The sequence below is a fragment of the Anolis sagrei genome, chromosome 5 (assembly GCF_037176765.1).
Source record: "Anolis sagrei isolate rAnoSag1 chromosome 5, rAnoSag1.mat, whole genome shotgun sequence".
Taxonomy (NCBI): domain Eukaryota; kingdom Metazoa; phylum Chordata; class Lepidosauria; order Squamata; family Dactyloidae; genus Anolis; species Anolis sagrei.
Genome location: NC_090025.1, coordinates 51,787,656 through 51,806,427, shown reverse-complemented (window position 1 = coordinate 51,806,427; position 18,772 = coordinate 51,787,656). Strand labels below are relative to the sequence as shown.

General features: G+C 39.3%; 1 protein-coding gene across 1 annotated transcript in view; it reads left to right on the top strand.

The window, feature by feature from the left end:
- Window positions 1-17,998, top strand: part of DCHS2 (dachsous cadherin-related 2) — a 145,383-nt gene extending 127,385 nt beyond the window's left edge. The window contains exons 15-20 of the mRNA XM_060778812.2: window positions 5,763-5,974; window positions 8,248-8,399; window positions 9,283-9,413; window positions 12,633-12,919; window positions 13,020-13,158; window positions 15,154-17,998. Coding sequence (XP_060634795.2) covers window positions 5,763-5,974; window positions 8,248-8,399; window positions 9,283-9,413; window positions 12,633-12,919; window positions 13,020-13,158; window positions 15,154-17,783 — 3,551 coding nt within the window. The 3' untranslated portion in view covers window positions 17,784-17,998. The remainder of the gene's footprint in view (window positions 1-5,762; window positions 5,975-8,247; window positions 8,400-9,282; window positions 9,414-12,632; window positions 12,920-13,019; window positions 13,159-15,153) is intronic.
- Window positions 17,999-18,772: the final 774 nt, after the last annotated feature.

The following is an 18,772-nucleotide window of genomic DNA, read 5'->3' as shown; positions in this document are numbered from 1 at the left end:
AGGCCCTGTGTCTCGTCCCCACCAGCCGTGCCTGTGAGGCCAGTGGGATCGAGAGCAGGGCCCCTCCAGACGATCTTAGCAATCTTGATGGTTCATAGGGGAGGATACGTTCGGACAGATAAATTGGGCCGGAGTCGTTTAGGGCTTTATAGGTTAAGACCAGCACTTTGAATTGTGCTTGGAAGCTGACTGGCAGCCAGTGGAGCTGGCGCAACAGAGGAGTAGTATGCTCCCTGTAGCCCGCTCCTGTTAGTAGTCTGGCTGCCGCACGTTGGACTAATTGAAGCTTCCGGGCAGTCTTCAGAGGCAACCCCACATAGAGAGCGTTGCAGTAATCTAAACGGGATGTAACCAAAGCGTGGACCACCGTGGCCAAGTCAGACTTCCCAAGGAACGGGTGCAGCTGGTGCACAAGTTTTAATTGTGCAAAAGCTCCCCTGACCACCGCTGAAACCTGGGGCTCCAGGCTCAGCGATGAGTCCAGGATCACTCCCAGGCTGCAAACCTGTGCCTTCAGGGGGAGTGTGACCCTGTCAAGCACAGGCTGTAACCCTATGCCCTGTTCAGCCTTTTGACTGACCAGGAGTACCTCTGTCTTGTCTGGATTAAGTTTCAATCTGTTGTCCCTCATCCAGTCCGTTACAGTCCGTTACAGCAGTTCAGGACTTGAACAGCCTCCTTAGTAGTAGGTGGGTAGGAGTAACAGAGTTGGACATCATCTGCGTACAGATGACATCGCACCCCGAAACTCCGGATGATCTCTCCCAACGGCTTCATGTAAATGTTAAATAACATAGGGGACAGTATTGAACCCTGTGGGACTCCACAGTACAATGGCCGTGGGGTCGAGCAGGAGTCCCCTAGTGACACCTTCTGGGATCACCCCATGAGAAAGGACTGGAGCCACTGCAAAGCAGTACCCCCACGGCCCATTCCCGCGAGGCATCCCAGAAGGATACCGTGGTCGACAGTATCGAAGGCCAATGAGAGGTCCAGCAGAACCAACAGGGACACACTCCCCCTGTCCAGTTCCCAGCAAAGATCATCCACTAAGGCGACCAAGGCTGTCTCAGTACCATGCCCCAGCTTAAAGCCAGACTGCACCGGATCTAGGTAATCCGTGTCTACCAGGAACTCCTGGAGTTGCAAGGCCACCACACGTTCCAGGAATTTGCCCAAATAGGGGAGATTGGAAACTGGCCGAAAGTTGACAAATTGAGTGGGGTCCAGTGATGGTTTTTTCAACAGCGGTTTTATGACAGCTTGTTTTAAGCTGGCTAAATTCTGCCCAATCTTTAATGGGTGAAGAATTCATTTTTTATTCAACTCCAGTTTATGCCCTAGTAATTCTTCCATTTCTTTCCTTACCTTATAGATTTTTTTTACTTTGTCACATTCTCACCACATATGCATGTAGGAGCCAATTTCTACACATCTGTGACAACATAATTTTGTGGTTGGTTTAATTGTGTGATTGAGGTTCTATACCATTTGGTCAGTATTTTCCTTTGTGTTTCTATAGTCCTTACGTGCTTGATTTTTTAAAAATGGAATTGATCCATTGTTCAGTGTCTGAGTCATTACTATTCAGGTTCTCTTTCCGTATCTCAGACAATATTTGTTTCAATTTATATTGTTTTCAGACTAATTTCTTGTATGTGAAACCATCAGGCCTTTCTCCTTTTCTAATTTTCACTTTAAAATGTGATCAAAGTTTGCTTCTGGACCTTCCTTTTTCCTCCAGTCAATAATCCTTTGTTTCAACCCATTCCATAAAAGCCAGTTACATTGACCACAATTATCCTTTATCTTCTCCCAATCTTTGATTGTCCCGTCTGGGTTTAGGAAGTCTCTTATCAGTTTCATTCCATTTTGTTTTAAATTTGTTATCACAACCTCTGAGGGTGCCTGTCATAGATGCAGGCAAAACATCAGGAGAGAATGCTTCTAGAACATGGTCATACAGCCAGAAAAACCTACAACAACCCAATTTGTTATCATCATCATCATTATTAACCACAATAATAATAATAATAATAATAATAATACTCCTGACCTCACAATCGTGTAAAAAAAAGAGATCCCAAATGTAGACTCTGCAAGGAAGCAGATAAAACAATAGATCACATCCTCAGCTGCTCCAAGAAGATCGCACAGGCAGACTACAAGCAGAGGCATAACACCGTTGCTCAGATGATTCATTGGAACTTGTGCCACAAATACTAACTGCCTGTGACAAAGAACTGGTGGGATCACAGGCTTTAGTTCTATAATGACTCCATAAAAGTATTTACCCATTGCAAATTTCTGCTTGGAATTTTTAAAACTTGAAAGCCTCCAGTAAATCAGTGGACACATGTTGATTGTGTTCCTTGTCCTTTTTAGTAACATATTCAGAGAAAATTTGCTAGACACAAGATATCTTCAATTAGGCAGGATGATTATAAACTTCACATCAATTTTTAATTATTGAACAAAATGGAAAGTAATGTGGAATTCCTCACATTCGTATTCAGTATTACAAATATTGTTCTGAAAAAGGTTGTAAATATACTCTATATTTGTGGAAAATGCACAGAAACATAAAAGTATGTCTTTTAAGAAGATTTTCATATAAACCATCTATTACCTAGATTTTTATGAGTAAAGTTGCTGTGTGCTAAATGAATACCAGCTGATTGCTTGAAAACATAACTTCCTTCTGGCTGGAGAGAAAAAGAAATATACTGCTTAGTTAAACCTCAAGTATGTTTTTAATAATCAATTATTTTATTAACATGGCTGTCTTGTTTAATCTAAATCATGAGCACATTTGGGAACGTTTACGTATGATGGTTTCAGCAATCATATTCCTAGTAGGACTAAATCAAGCAACATCAGAAACACACACACAATGTATTTGTTCTTTTTTTCTTTTTGTTGATGGAGTAATCAGGACCTCTTTCATGGGCATCCAATGAGCTAATTCCATGGGGAAAAGTAGGAAGGGGGATGAAAAAAATATTTTTAGCAACGGCAGCTATTATTATTATTCTGCAGTATGAGTACAAGCAGCTGCGTGTTTAGTTCCACTGTTTCCTGTATATACAGCATGTACATAACCTCACATTGTAGTTTTTTGTGTTGTAAAGCTTTGCATAGGATGCAGCACCAAGATGCACTAGCATGTGCTTCCTGAACATACAGTCAGAACTCCACATTCACTGGGGTTAGATATACAGGGCTCCTGTGAAAGGGGGAAAACACTTGTTTTTACCTGGAGGAACACCTCTCTAGGAATCTCTAAGAACAAATCTACCAACAACTTTGGATGATTTGGAGCCAGTTTGTCAGAAACTGGCTTCATTGGATGGATGATTAGCTTGACATTTCTGGACAGATTCACATTTACCATGAAAAGCAGCCTCAAACCATTTCCAGAATCCACAGGATCTGCAGCTTGACAGCCTCCAAGAATTGTGTGTTTCTTCATTTCCCAGTGCGATGCACTCCAATATCACACAAGGAGGAAAAAAGAAGGGAAAGTGATAAAAGTGGAGGTAATCAATTTCCTGAAAATGCCCCTGATGCTCACCTATGGCCTTGGGGCATTTTCTGGCAGCCCGCCCCATATGTTCAGTTTTTTTTTTTAAAAAAAAAATCAGCATGGACTGGCATCTATAATGTGCTTCACATTCTGTGGAGCTGGTGCCACTGTGCAATGTGGTTTGCACATTGAGTTTATCCAAATGTATCTCTATGAACCAATTAGAGTTATGATCTGCCCAGGAGGCCCTGCTCTTGATCCCACCCTCCTTGCAGGCGTGATTGGTGGAGACAAGAGACAAAGCCTACTCAGTGGTGGCCCCCCAGCTATGGAATTCCTTTCCCAATGACATCATACTGACCCCTCCCTCCTGATATTCAGGAAAAAGTTGAAAACCTGGGTATGGAGCCAGGCATTTGGGGAATAGTGCAATATGGAATGTGACACAAATGTAGCAGCACTAATGACAATGGGTCTAGGCACTATCTTTTTAATCTGTTTGAATTGTAGTTTATGCTTTTACCTGTTTTATTACTCTATGTTTTTATTTGTTTATTTATATCTGTAATGCAGCAATGAATTTTGTCATATCTATAAACCGCTCTGAGTCCCCTTTGGGGTGAGAAGAGCAGGGTAGAAATATATAATAATAATTACAATATAATAATAATAATAATAATAATAATAAATATAATACAATATATATTATAATAATAATATAACAATATCAAATAATAAATATTTCAGACTTTCCCTCAGCTTTTCCTCGGGTGCTTTCAATTCTTTAATCTGTGCTGAAACATACATCAACAGCCACCACAGTTTTGAGCTAGCTTCAAACTGTGTTATAAGGTCAGTGTAGATGAGCCCTAGGTCCTCTGGTACAGCTTTTCCCATGGAAATTGACCATAGACTCACATTAGAGAACCTAGACATTTCTAGAGAGTCCATGTTAATCAAATCCATGAATATTCAAAGCCACAAAACTTAAACCTTCAAATATGGAGGGCCAGCTGTACAACCAAAAGCTAGGATTATTGTTCTGGATTGTAGAACTGTATTTTGGGGCTGTACCTGAAACTGTTCATGGGGACAGAGCCCTACTACTTGAGAACTTTGTGATGGTGGGGAAAATACGAGTAAAGGCCACAGAAATTTCAAATTTCAATCAACAGGAGATTTGCATATCCTTTGTATTTCAGCTTTTAAACATTAATGGTTGTGTCTATAAAGACTTTCTAAATTGGGGCACAAAGTTGGAGAAACTTGGAGAGTTATACTCCAATAGAGCAAATACTCTACAGCTCTGCCTGTTTGACTATAAATAAGATGATCCTGGAGAAAGTATCTTTTCAGGGTAAGAATTAAGCCCCCTACTCCATGCATGTTACTTAATTCTCCAAAGTTACTTAACAGAGAGGCTTATCTTATGGCTGACATGAAAGAAACAGATATGGATTTTGTAGCATATCCATTTACAGTTGTTGACTCCAATGTCAGCAGGGCAGTGAATTCATTCCTGGTTTGGTATAGTTTGACAAACTATCCAGTGTGCTGCATCCACTTGGGAGAGTTTGGTTTCAAACCTGAAATGATTCCAGTGCCCATCCAAACAAAAACCCCATCCAACATCCAAAACTATAGAATTCTGTAGCTGAATAGCACCTTTCATGATCGTGAATTCTGTTGTCAACTTGTTGCTAGTGGTGAAAACACATATTTGTGGCAAAACGTTGTAAATATTGGTTACCAGGGTTGTAATGATCGACTAAGATAAAGAGTATGCCACAAGCTCTCATATGGATGTCCTTCATCAGGCTTTATTTGGCTGCTATGATTCTTGAGTTGGCCTAATAAAGAGCAGATGTTGTCCCACTTTCATGTTGATTGCTTGGTACGATTACTTTTATTAAGATTTTTTTTTCAATGCTTGCTTTTGCCAAATTGCCATTATGGTTTTAATTTCTGCGTGCTGATATAGAAAATGAGTTGAGGGAATGTATTCTATTGGTTTACAATTTTAAGTGGTTAAAAAGAGAATATTCCACTGACATTGGTGTTTATTTTTCTCAATTAATTGCAGATGTATTTGCCTATTATTTGTTTGTATTTGCCGGCTATATGAAATTTACCATTACTTATGTGTTTGTGCATTACAAATACAACACTTGTAGGTCCCAAACATGTAATCATTCTTTTGTGTGTTTTTTCTCTTTGCTTTCATCAAACGGAACAGGTGAAATCACAGTGAAAAGAGCTGAATTTCTTGATTATGAAGTCAGGAAAAAAGTGCATTTTGCGGTGGTAGCAGAAAATGGCTTAACTTCAGCAGCATGTGGGGTGACAGTCTTGATAGAGGATGTGAATGATAATACACCTCAGTTTGACCAAAACTGTTTTATAACATCAGTTTGGGAAGGTCAGGCTTACAACACATACGTCATGCAGGTAACCATAAGGTTGTGTTGAAAATGTGGTTTTTTTCTAGTTGGTTAGTTCTAATAAAGACCTAATACTTCCCACTTGGCTCAGTATTGAAAGCCTTTGTTTCACAATTTTTATAATATTGCTGGAAACAAAATATATTGTCTGAATGTACTTTTTTCAGTTATTTTGTTGGAACTCCTGTGGCGCAATGGGTTTAAACCCTTGTGCCAGCAGGACTGAAAACCAACAGGTTGCAGGTTCGAATCCAGAGAGAGCATGAATGAGCTCCCTCTGCCAGCTTTGGCTCCCTATTTGGGGATATGAGAGAAGCCTCCCACAAGTATGGTAAAACATCAAGACATCCAGGCATCCCCTGGGCAACATCCTACAGACAGACAATTCTCTCACACCAGAAGAGACTTGCAGTTTCTCAAGTCACTTCTGACACAAAAAAACAGTTATTTTGTCAATGCTGTATAAGAAAAGTGAAGGGGGGAACAACATGTGCCAAAAACTAATAACTGGCATATATCCTCCAGTTTGGAAATACTCCTTTTCTGGATTGTAGTTCCCAGAATCCCTCAGCCAATGTAGCTGTAGTGTAAAGGGCATTCAAGAAATTTACAACAAAGCATTTATATGCACATGGTTAAAGCCTTGTGCCGGCAGGCCTGAAGACTGACAGATTGGAGATTCAAATTTAGGGAGAGTGCGGATGAGCTCCCTCTGTCAGCTCCAGCTCCCCATGCTGGGACATGAGAGAAGCCTCCTACAAGGGTGGTAAAACATCAAAACATCCGGGCGGCTTCCTCGCAGACAGCCATCACACACCAGAAGCTACTTTCAGTTTCTCGGGTGCTTTCAATTCTTTCATCTGATCTGATGATAATCACATTTCATAACACTTATGCCCTAAATTTTCCTTCCAGAGATGGTGGAATATTTTGAAAATATTGTGGTATTTAACTCACTCAGTGGCTAAATAAAGGCACACCTTATCCACCCACCTTTATACTGAGTGAACATCCTCATATGAAAACTTGAGGAAATGCAATATTTTCTAAGAACACAAAGACACAGTTGAATTCCTATCCATGGGATGTAGCACTGTGATGCAGCCCTTAGAATGAAGGATTTGGGATTAAAGGAAACTATGGACTTGGTCTGAATTCAAACTGGATCATAAGCTTAGTGAACAGACAGAGGATTGTATAGACTTCATGCCACACTTTCTTTCTCAGATACACATTCTCCTGACATAGAATCCCACGATTAGGGGTTTGCCTCATTTCAATGGGAAGCAAAATGTGTCTTTTCAACAACCTCAAACACAGGATGGGGTGGAACGATTGCTTGCTGTGATGAGGTTTACTTTTGAACTATGAACACATCAATTCTCTAATATGTGAGTGAAATATGTTCATGGTCTGGAACACAGATAAATGGAACCAGAACTCCAGCACTAGATTAACTGCAGCATCTTGGCAAGGCACCATTTATTATTGTATCCATTCATTCACAGTTCTTACACTCTCACCGCAAAAGAGGAACACAGAGCCATTGAAAAATATTTATAATGTAAATATCAGTAACACAGCAGTGATCTGAATCCAGTTCATCGTCCTATCTGGAGAAGACTCAAAGTATCAGTGAAACTTGTATAATTATACTATGTAACAATTTTTTTCTGTCCCTGCTTTGAAAGTGTTATTTCCTGTTTAATTGTGTGATACTTACTATGACAGTAGTTGTACTCCATAAACTTTGTTTTTGTGGCTGCCACAAACTGTTGAATTGGTGGAGACTCTATCAGATATTCATTGAAAAACCGTAGCAAAATGTGCTGCAGGATATCCCATAAAAACAAAGTTTTTGAAGTTGAATAAACCTTTTCCCATGTTTTTATGATAGCACTAATTAGGAAATGACATTTATAATCCAGGGGGAAAATCATGTTACATAGTGTTATTGACTCAGTAAGTCTGCTCAAGACTAAACATAGATTAAGACTTATAAAATCTTTATTATTAATATAATAAAACTATTAAAATCTGATAGTAAACATTATAAAAGCACAGGAACAAGCAAATGGGGAGCCAAATGAAATGTTTCAAAATATTCATTGTGTGGGTTCTTTACATCTCTTCTGTGAAAAAGTTCAATAAACAAAGGACTGCCCTCTGGGTATCTTACTTGAGTCACCAACCTATTCAGGTTCTTCCCAGAGTATATCATTGATAGCTTTTCTGTCCCAGAATAAATTATTGATAACTCATGATTTTGTCTTTGCATAGATCTATGCAACAGACTCTGACAATGGACTCAACAGGGAGATTGAATATTCAATTTTATCTGGTAACACAAATGAAGCATTTGTCATCGATTCAGCACAGGGAGTTATCTCAACAAATACGATACTAGATCGAGAAGACATTTCATCATATAGGTATGTCTTTTCAACATATATATATATATTTGGACATACACATACACAAATGCAACAGTTACAATTCCCACCACCACCACAAGGATTATTTTCTTTCACATATTAATCCTTTTGGAGACAAGTCTGATCTCTAGACTTATTCATAATATAATTCTTGACCAGGTTCCTTCTTTCTTCAACTTCTTGCATTCTGTTTTCATTACATTTTGAATCCTTTAGTTTACATGCATAATTTCAAATTCTATTTGGTCCACCATATACTGATATCATTTATTTACTGTCTACTTTGATTTGTTTTTCCATCCCAATACTAAAACTGCTTGTGTGCACTCAAATATTGCTTCCTTTAGTTCCCTCTAATTTTCCATTCCCTCGCTTTGTACTAAGACCACCATTTATATTGTTATAACCCAATCAGCCCCTAATGTATAGACATACATGTATGATTTGGTTTCATGTCTATAAGGAGTGTAATAGCTATAGCATATCTTTACATGATGTTATCTTGTGACATCGGGGGCCTACCAAACTACAAATCACAAGATTCCATAGGATGTCATCATTGCATCTGAAAGAGCCTCAGGAAGAAAGGAAGTTAGTCATTACTATTATGCTAATGCTCCTGTTGGAGGAATGGTATGTATGTTTATTATATAGTAAATAAAAATCCAGGCAAAGGTTTATGTTTTCCCCCTTTAATTCCTAGGGCATATGTTTGTTTTCCATCTAATTATTTATTAGATGGAAAATATATTCCTTTCCCACCACCAAAATGTTGAAATTTGTATTCAGAATCATGGAACTATTTTCCAGCATAGCTTTTAGAGATGGAAAGAAACTAGTTTGACTATGTTTTCTTTCCTTCTTTTTTTAACACCATAAGGTTGGTTGTGCAAGTTGCTGACAGAGGAACTCCCAGATTATCATCTTCATGCACCGTGGAAATTCAAGTGGTGGACATCAATGACAATGTCCCAATTATCCATCCGTTAGGTGTTGTTGAACTCCCTGAAAGTAAGTGTTGTAACTCTCAGGATAAGACAGTTGTCAAAACAAATGTCAGACAGTCATCATTACGTGGTTCTTTCTTTCTTTCTTCTTCTTCTTTTAAATACTGGACTAGACTAGTTTTCTGTATTTCCTATTAATTTTGGCTCAAATGGCAGTGTTTAGAATGACAGGTATCCTGCAGCACATTCCTGCCAACTATGAACCTCCTGTTTGTGATTGTGAGTAACTTAAAGCCTTCTTTTACAATACTACTTTGAATCCGCAAACATTGGTGAAAAGACAGTGCTTTGAGACCCCGCTGTCAAATTCCTAAGATTTTGCTTCAATTTTTATTTCCTTTATGGGGAGGGAAATATGACTCTTAAGCCAAAACTATACAGTGCAGCGATTGTTGTTGAATGTAGCTCTGATGTTTTGCAATAAAGTAAGCTCACAATGAACCAGCTCAAGGTTTGGGAATGGAATATGTGTTGGAATGTAAAAGAGGCTTGTTTCAGCCCCTTCAGCCCTCTTCCAGCATTATTACTTTTTGTGGCATGGTAGCTGTTGTCGGACAGCCATCATTGCTGTACTTAAGTCACACAGACTGAGTCTGTGTTATTGTTTCTTCTGCTGCCTGCATCTCCACTCCTGGGAACTGGTGCAAAGTTGGCATGAAAAGGAGTTTAGACATTTACTGCTCCCATATGACCTCGAATGCTGCCATCACAAAATAGCACAGGAAAGAGACATAATCCAAAAGCTACTATGTCGCTGAACATAGTGCTGGGAAGGTACCCCAGGGTTTCTTCCTATGTTCAATTTTTCACTCATAGAAAAATTTATGAGGCTCTGAAACGTCGCTGCCAAGGGAGGGCTTGTTGACTGCTTTTTTCTTGCTCTTCTGCCAGAGGGCAAAAAATGTTTATTTATGGACAAGCTTTTGGCATTTAAGCTTTCCTTTTGGCTGAAGGAAGGGCATTTAAATTGGTTGAATGCTGTTATTATTATGTTTTTAAATTCACTTCTAATTGATTTTGTTTGTATGTTTTAATTGAACTTCATTGTTTTTAGCTGCCTCAAAGGTGTCATGTTTGGAGAATATTCAGGCTATAAATTAAATTAAGGGATAATTTAATGGATTGCTGTGAGTTTTCCAGGATGTACAGCCGTGTTCCAGAAGCATTCTCTCCTGACATTTCACCCACATCTTTGTCAGGCATCCTCAGAAGTTGTGAGGTTATATATCTATGGTTATATATCTATGGTTATATATCTATGGAATGTCCAGGGTGGGGAAAATAAGTCTTGTCTGATTGAGACAAGTGTGACTGTTGCAAATGGCCACCCAGATTAGCATTGAATTGTGGCAAATTGCAACATTCACACTTGCCTCAAGCAGATAAGACTTCTTTCTCCCACCCTGGACATTCCACAGATTTATAAACTTCACTTTCCTAGTTTCCAACAGACCTCACAACCTCTGAGAATGCCTGCCATAGATGTGTGTGGAACATCAGGGGAGAATGCTTCTGGGACAACTCACAGCAACCCAGTGATTCCAGTCATGAAAGCCTTCGACAACACAGATAGATAAATGTAGTAAATTACTCCCAGAAGTGGGTATAGGTGCAAAAAGAATCTCAACTTTGAGTTGACAACCTGTGGCCCGTTTTGGCAGCCACTGGAATTATATCACTATTGGAAAATCATCTCCAAGGAATTTAAATCAGAAGTGGAATTTGTGTCACTTCTACTTTCATCCAAGAGGGTACAATTTTAAGATACTAGAACCACTGATGTAGCCCAGCCCAGAGCATCTGTATCTGGCTTGTACATAAACCCCTCCTAGTTTATGGTTTCACTCGGGTATATAGAAATTCAGTAACATACCATAATGGTACATAGTTGCCTGGAAAATGAATATTAGATTTTAGTATGTCTCACCTGTCTGCCAAATAATAATGCACTCAAGCATCAAATTCAAACTAATCAGAAAATGTCTGAACAAAATTATATTCTTTCACAATATCCTCTGACACCAGAAACAATAACACTATCCAGTAAACGTTTAGGTCCCACTTTTGCTTTTCATTTCTGGCAGCCTCCAACCATCCCTGCTTTCCAATTGTGATTTTCTTCCATCCCTTTATTGTTATAGATCTGGCTAGATATTTGTTTTGGCTCAATTTGGAAAAGTTAAAAGATTCTTCCCCTTGCATGCAACCACACTGTAGAATTGATGCAGTTTGACATCACTTTAACAGCCATGGGTCAATGTTATGGAATCGTGGAAGTTGGTTTGGTGGAGCTCCAACATTATTTGGCAGAAAAGGTTAAAGACTTTGTAAAACTACAGCTCTGATCCCACAATATTGAGCCATAGCATTTAACATGGTGTCAAATTGCATTAATTCTGCTGTGTAGTTTTACACTCCTGTGTGATGGTCAGTCTGATTAGGGCTAGCACATAGGAGGTGGAGGCACCTTCTTTGGAGGCTTTTAAACAGAGGCTGGATGGCCATCTGTTGGGGGTGCTGTGAACGCGATTTTCCTGCTTCTTGGCAGGGGGTTGGACTGGATGGCCCACAAGGTCTCTTCCAACTCTGTGATTCTATGAGGGCTGGATAACTGCTCCTTTTCTCTCTGTTCAGAAAGCTAGAGGAATCTGTCATTCAATAACTGAACAAATTCATTTTATTCTCAGCAATGTGGTCATGCTTATGTTGGGAATTAACAACAACATATTGCCAGCTGAACTGCTGACCTGAAGATTTGGTAGCTGACCTGAAGGTTGCCAGTTCTAATCTGTGAGATGGGGTGAGCCCCCATCTGTCAGCTCTAGCTTGAGTGACATAAGAGAAGCCTCTCAGCTAACAAATCCGAGCGTCCCCTGGGCAACGTCTCTGTAGCAGCCAAATGCAGTATGGTCTCAGCTAGCTTCTGACATGATAAAAATCTGTTATCTTCTTCACTTCACTGTCATCACTGCTTCTTGAGCTATCCAATGTGCCTTAATTTCTCAACCTAATGTGCAAGGAACAGTTTTATAATTTTGATGAATGCCAGTCCATGGACCAAAACTTTGGGTTGCTCTTTGCTTGACATGCTCATAACACCTCTAGTAACTCTGGGTATTATTGTTGTTTGCCTGTCTTACCTTTACTTTGTAGATGTATGAATGCTATACTATGTAAAAACAGCTGTGATAGAGAAGCTCATTTTCAACCATGATTGTTGCAGATGCTCCACTCGGATTCTTAGTGACACAAATATTGGCAGAGGATGCAGATCTGGGGCCCCCTCTTCACTACAGCTTTGCCGAGGATGGCAATCCTGGAATGAAATTTGCAGTTGACCAACACAAAGGAATCATCATGTTGGTGAATCCATTAGACTTTGAAGAAAACCTCCAGCTCGAATTGTTGATCACTGTTTCAGACTCTGTCCATCAAACCACGGAACAACTGCTAATCCTTCTATCTGATGTCAATGACAACCCACCAGTATTTACTCAGGATATATATCAGGTTAGAAAGGAAAGCATCACTGTAGGCAATTCCAAGCTTTTGTTATGAAAATATCTAATCATGGTTCTTTTGAGGTGCTATGGTAATTTCTTTCTTTCAGGTGTTGATTCCAGAGCTAAGGTCTATAGATGACTCCATCTTGACTGTGTGCGCCACGGATAGAGATTCAGAACACAATGGAAAAATATCCTACAACATTCTTTCTCCTTCTGATCATTTTTTTCTTGATCCCCACAATGGTGAGTTTACAAAATAATTGGGGAAATAAAGCATACCTAAAATATGTATTGAGAAGCAAATTTACATATTTTGGGGATGTCCAATGTTTTATTTTCATTCACTCATTGTCATTAATACCCTTAATATCAAGTATATTGGGCAGTGTGGTAAAAGATTCCATGTGAGTGCGAAATGAGAATATGCCCCATTTCTTCCCCTGTTTGGATAACATGTTGTACCTCCATATTAGTTTTTCATGACTTTGAATAAAGACAGCAATCATGCCAAGTTTAAATGTCTCTTTCATGTATTAGGTGAACAGAAATAGAAAAATAAGATCTGTCAGATTTTACCTTTGTAGAACACAGATTTTTTTTGTAAGACTGATTCCACTCCCTTTACACCTCTTTCTCCCCTTTAACCATCTATCCTTATTTCCAGTTAGTGTTATAAAAATCAGCATTGTTAAACCATGTATAGTTCTTCTGCAAAATCATAAAAATATGCCAGATATCACCTCTCCACATTTCTTTGCTTGTCTATTTAATTTCCCACTGAAACATGTGTGTGTAACAGGAAAAATACATCTCCCTACTCAAAACAATTTTTAATATTGTAAACACAATTTTGGCTCCATTTGCACTGACACTATAATGTGGCTTCAATATGACAGGAAATTGTGGTGACCATGAAATGCATGCCACCCATGCATGCTGCAGTAGACATTTCAGGGTATACAGCACATTGACTGAACTCAGACTGGAAAGTCTGAGTTCAGACAAATAATGCACTGCAGCAAATGCCAGAGTATCCTAAATCCATAGCAAAATCAGACCTGTGGACACCCATCTCTACCGAAGCATATTATAGATTCCAGAATGAGGCTGCTGAAAAGTTCCAGATCTGTTAATCTTATCACACACACAGCGAAACTGGCTCCTTCCAAAATGGTTCCAAGCTGCATTATATTGTCAGTGTAGATGTCCCCAGTGTCTTTTTAACACTTGTACTATCATATTATATGTGTCTGTTTGGAGAAAATCCCCCTGATTTCTTCCAGTCTTTCAACCTAAATACAAGGGTTATCTGAAAAGTAAGATTACAAGATTTTTTTAAAAAAAACACAAAGAATTAATATATTTTAATAAAACTTACACGGATTGTAGCAGAGGTATTACATTATTTTTCCACATAATCACCATTCAGTTCAATACATTTTGTCATCCGTGGGATGAGTTTTTGAAACTTCCATGTGTCATGGAAGTTTCCTTTCAACTTTTTCAGCCATTTTGTCACTTGAATTTTCATCTCCTTGTTGTTGGGGAAGTGTTTTACCTTCAGTTTAGTGAACAGATGATAGTCACTGGGTGTGAGATCAGGGCTATTAGGTGATTGAAAACATCCCAACCAAATGAAGTCAACAGCTCTTGTGCGGCATGAGTGGTATCCGGACACGCATTGTCATGAAGGAGACAGACTCCCACTGTCAGCATCCCATGACATTTGTTTTGGATGGCTCTATGAAGTTTCCTCATGGTCTCACAATACATTCCATACCCATTTTGTCACATGTTGTCTTGACATTATGTTAATTCCGTAAACTGAAATGATTTTGCAATGAACCACAGTGGTGTTCATGCCCTTAGCATTTAGATAGCATATTACAGGGTGAACTTCCCACTTGGAGGATGCTCATCTCTAACTTTCACTGCAATGCCAGTCAATGAGCTACTGATGACTGGCACTGCTCGTTAGCTTCCAATGGTTTCTTGCTACATGGTAGTGATACCAACTTCCCTCACGAAAATTCCTTGTGAGAGCTACGTTCCTTGTAACATTACTTTCTGGATAACCCTCATACATTTAATTGAGATAATGATCCATTCTTTCTTTTAGGAAGGAAGGAAAACCCTGAGACCTGAAAACAAATCCTAGTGGACATCATGGGCCCACTATAGTTATTGTTCAGCTTCTTAAAGTTTGATATAAAATAATATATTTTTCCTTTGTTTTAGGGACACTCTTCCTTGTTAAGCCATTGCTGTACCAGGACAAGAATCCTATTATTCGGCTCTTCATAGAAGCCAGTGACAATGGGAATCCACCTTTGACTGCTGTTACATTGGTGGTCATACAGATACAGGATGTGAATAATTATACTCCTCAGTTTACAGTGTCAACGTATGAACTCAGCATAAATGAAAATGCCTCTCTTGGAGAGAAGCTTTTCACATTTTCAGCCGTTGACTATGATAGAACACATCAGAATACCTATGTTGAATATTCGATTATTGGTGGTAACAGCAGCAATATCTTCATTGTGGAAAACTGTGTCCTTGGGCCAGAATCTCCAGATAAAGTGATTGGAAATCTTGTTTTGAGAAATTCTCTGGACCGAGAAAGAAGCTCGTTTCATCAATTGTTAATTCTTGCATCTGATCATGGAACTCCTCCTCTAAATGCCACTGCCACAGTGTTAATCACTGTATTGGATACTAATGATAACCCCCCTGTATTTACTAGTTTGGAATATCATGTTCATGTCAAAGAAGATTTTCCAGTAGGCAGTCCTATCATTTCGGTTTCAGCAAGTGATTATGATTCTGGATCCAATGCAGCTATCACTTACAATATAATGTCTGGAAATGATAATGGACACTTTCAATTGGAAGAGAAAACTGGCTCCCTTCACCTTGTCAGAGCCTTGGATTATGAAGAGACGATGGAATTCACTTTGACAGTTCAAGCTTCTGATGGAGGAGTTGGTGTAAAAAATGTGGCATTTGCTGTTGTTTTTATTAGCATCCTCGATGTCAATGATTATGCCCCATTATTTGTTTTTCCAACTCTGGACTGTGGAGTATCTGAAAATCTGCCTCCTTTTTCTCCTGTGTGCACAATTTCTGCATTAGATTTTGATACTGGGCCTAATGGTTACCTTTCATACTCCATCCAGTCATCATGTTTACCTGATCATGGACATCATGGAGATCAAGACATGTTTTTCATGGATCCTCTGAAGGGGGAGATCTGTACCAAACACACACTTGACTTTGAACATCAGAATAAATATTGTTTCATAGCTCAGGCAAAAGACAAAAGTGATTTGACAGCCACAATTATGGTTCAAGTGAATGTCAAAGGTGCCGATGAATTTGACCCTGTTTTTAGCCAAGATCAGTATTTTTTTGGTTTTCCTGAAAAGAATGAAGCAGGCCAGTTGGTTGGCAAGGTGACAGCATCAGACTATGATGGAGGATTAGATGGTGCAATTCTCTACACTTTGATAAAACCATCAGCCTTCTTTCTTGTGAACCATAGCAGTGGGTCTGTCTATTTGACTAGATCTTTTCATCGGAAAAGAAAAAGCATAAAGAAAACAGGTGAAACTCTTGAACTGCTCATAAAAGCTCATAGTCCAAAACTGAACTCCAGATCCAGTACGTGCACAGTGTTGGTGAACATTTCTAATACTCCAGAGAGCTTTTCCATGTTGCCAGCACACACCGTTTCTGTCAGCATTGCTGTCTCTACTGTAACATTCTTGCTACTGGCGATTATCCTTGCAGTACTTATTGTTAGATGTAGACAGAAAGATACAGTAAATATAAGTGTGAAGAAAGAGGTGCCGTATCCCTCGGCTGGAGACTTGAACTTAGACAGTGACAAGAATACTCCTAAAGATGCCCATGTATCTCAGATCCATGAGACCAGTACCTTCCCCACAGGGAACATAGCTGAGTGGCTTAGTTTGGTTGGCATCAGAGAAAGAAGGGACATTGGCAATCCTTGTAGACATTCAGACTCTAGTGGTCATGGCTCTGCAGAAGGAGAAACTGCCGAAGATGAGGAGATAAAAAGGATTAATGAGCATCCTTGCAGGAAAGGTTCTGGATCGGTTTTAAGTGACCGAGGCTCACGGATACCCGACTCAGGGATCCCTAGAGACTCTGACCAGCTTTCATGCCAGTCTGGAGAAACGGATGTAGTGGTGGTTTCCCAAAGTGTAGAAGCAGACCACCCCTTCACAAATGAGAGTGGAGGAGAGGGAAGAGACAGCGACAAACTTTTCTGCAACAAGATGCTGTCCCAAACACTTGAAGAAATGGGCATAAAGGAAAAAGATATCACAAGAGACTATGTCTTCATACCCAGTGGCCCAAATTCCCATTACGGCTCCCTGGCCACCCTGGCAGCCTCTGATGAGGATCTCAGAGGCAGCTACAGTTGGGATTACTTGCTAAATTGGGAGCCCAGATTTAAACCCCTTGCTTCTGTGTTCAGCGATATTGCAGAGCTGGAGGATGAAAGCATGAAACTGCATAGTTTTCCTAAGGAGAAGAAATCATTCATTTTTCCTCCTCCGTTGATTACTTCAATAGCTCAGCCTGGTTTAAAGACAGTTCCCCCACGGATGCCTACTTTGTTGCCAGGCCAAGCATTTAAAAAATACCCCCGCTCACCCCTCATCCATCACTTGAGATACCCTTCATCTGTGATGACTCCCAGTTTTTCTCCTTCTCTGTCTCTCCTTACAATGCAGACACCAACAACGTCTCCAATCACCTCACAGTCTGGTCTGAAGGGGATGTGTCCTGGTCGACTGGCACGTGAACTTTCAACAGAGCAAGAAGTTCAACTATAGATTATTTATCATGGATTTAAAATATAAAGTGGACATCTTGGCTGAAATAAGTTACCATATTTCTTTAAAAAGCATAGCATGTCATGTATCTTTTTTTAAATGAACTAAGAATTCCTTATTTAGCCAAGCATTTAACTCCTTAAATAATTCTCTGAAAAATGGATCCTAGGTCAATCAGGCATCCTTATGAGTTTCCTTTACAAATGGCACTAAAAACGCACTAAAAAAACAACAGATGTTTGCATTCTGCATGTTTAAAATATATTGGGAAATCCCAGGAAGAATACAACTTTCACATAATGCTCACTCTTAAACTCAGGTGAATTGTAGAGTATGTATGAGATTGATGAATGTCCATGAAGCACGTGGAGAAAGTATTTTAGCGGGTCTAACACATACTCTGGTGCTACCAGTCAGGAGCAGACAATGCCACTTTTGTTCGCTGCCTAAAACTACTCTGATGCCTGAGCCAAGCACAATTCAACTGGGACAAAAAAGAAAACGCAAACTTGGTGCTATATAGTATTCAATGCATGTGGAAGTATACTTATTGACGAACACACATTTGGGAGTGTGCACATGTGTTGTATCAAATCAGCTTATATTTGCCAATACTTTTCTATTTGTTTTCCTTTTCATTATGATATAAACATAAATGTTTCAGCATTTAAATATACCTTTATTGCATCAATCAGGGTAAGTTAGAACTGATATTTAAAGAATAGGAAGAAAACTTTATAATATCTCATTTTCCATAGTGCATTTAGAAGAATGGTGCTAAGTACAGTAGAGTCTTGCTTATCCAACATAAATGGGCCAGCAGAACATTGGATAAGCAAAATGTTGGATAGCAAGGAGGAATTAAGGAAAAGCCTGTTGAACGTCAAATTACATTATGATTTTACTAATTAAGCACCAAAACATCATGTTTTACAACAAATAAACAGAAAAAGCAGTTCAATACACAGTTTCGTTATGTAGTAATTGTA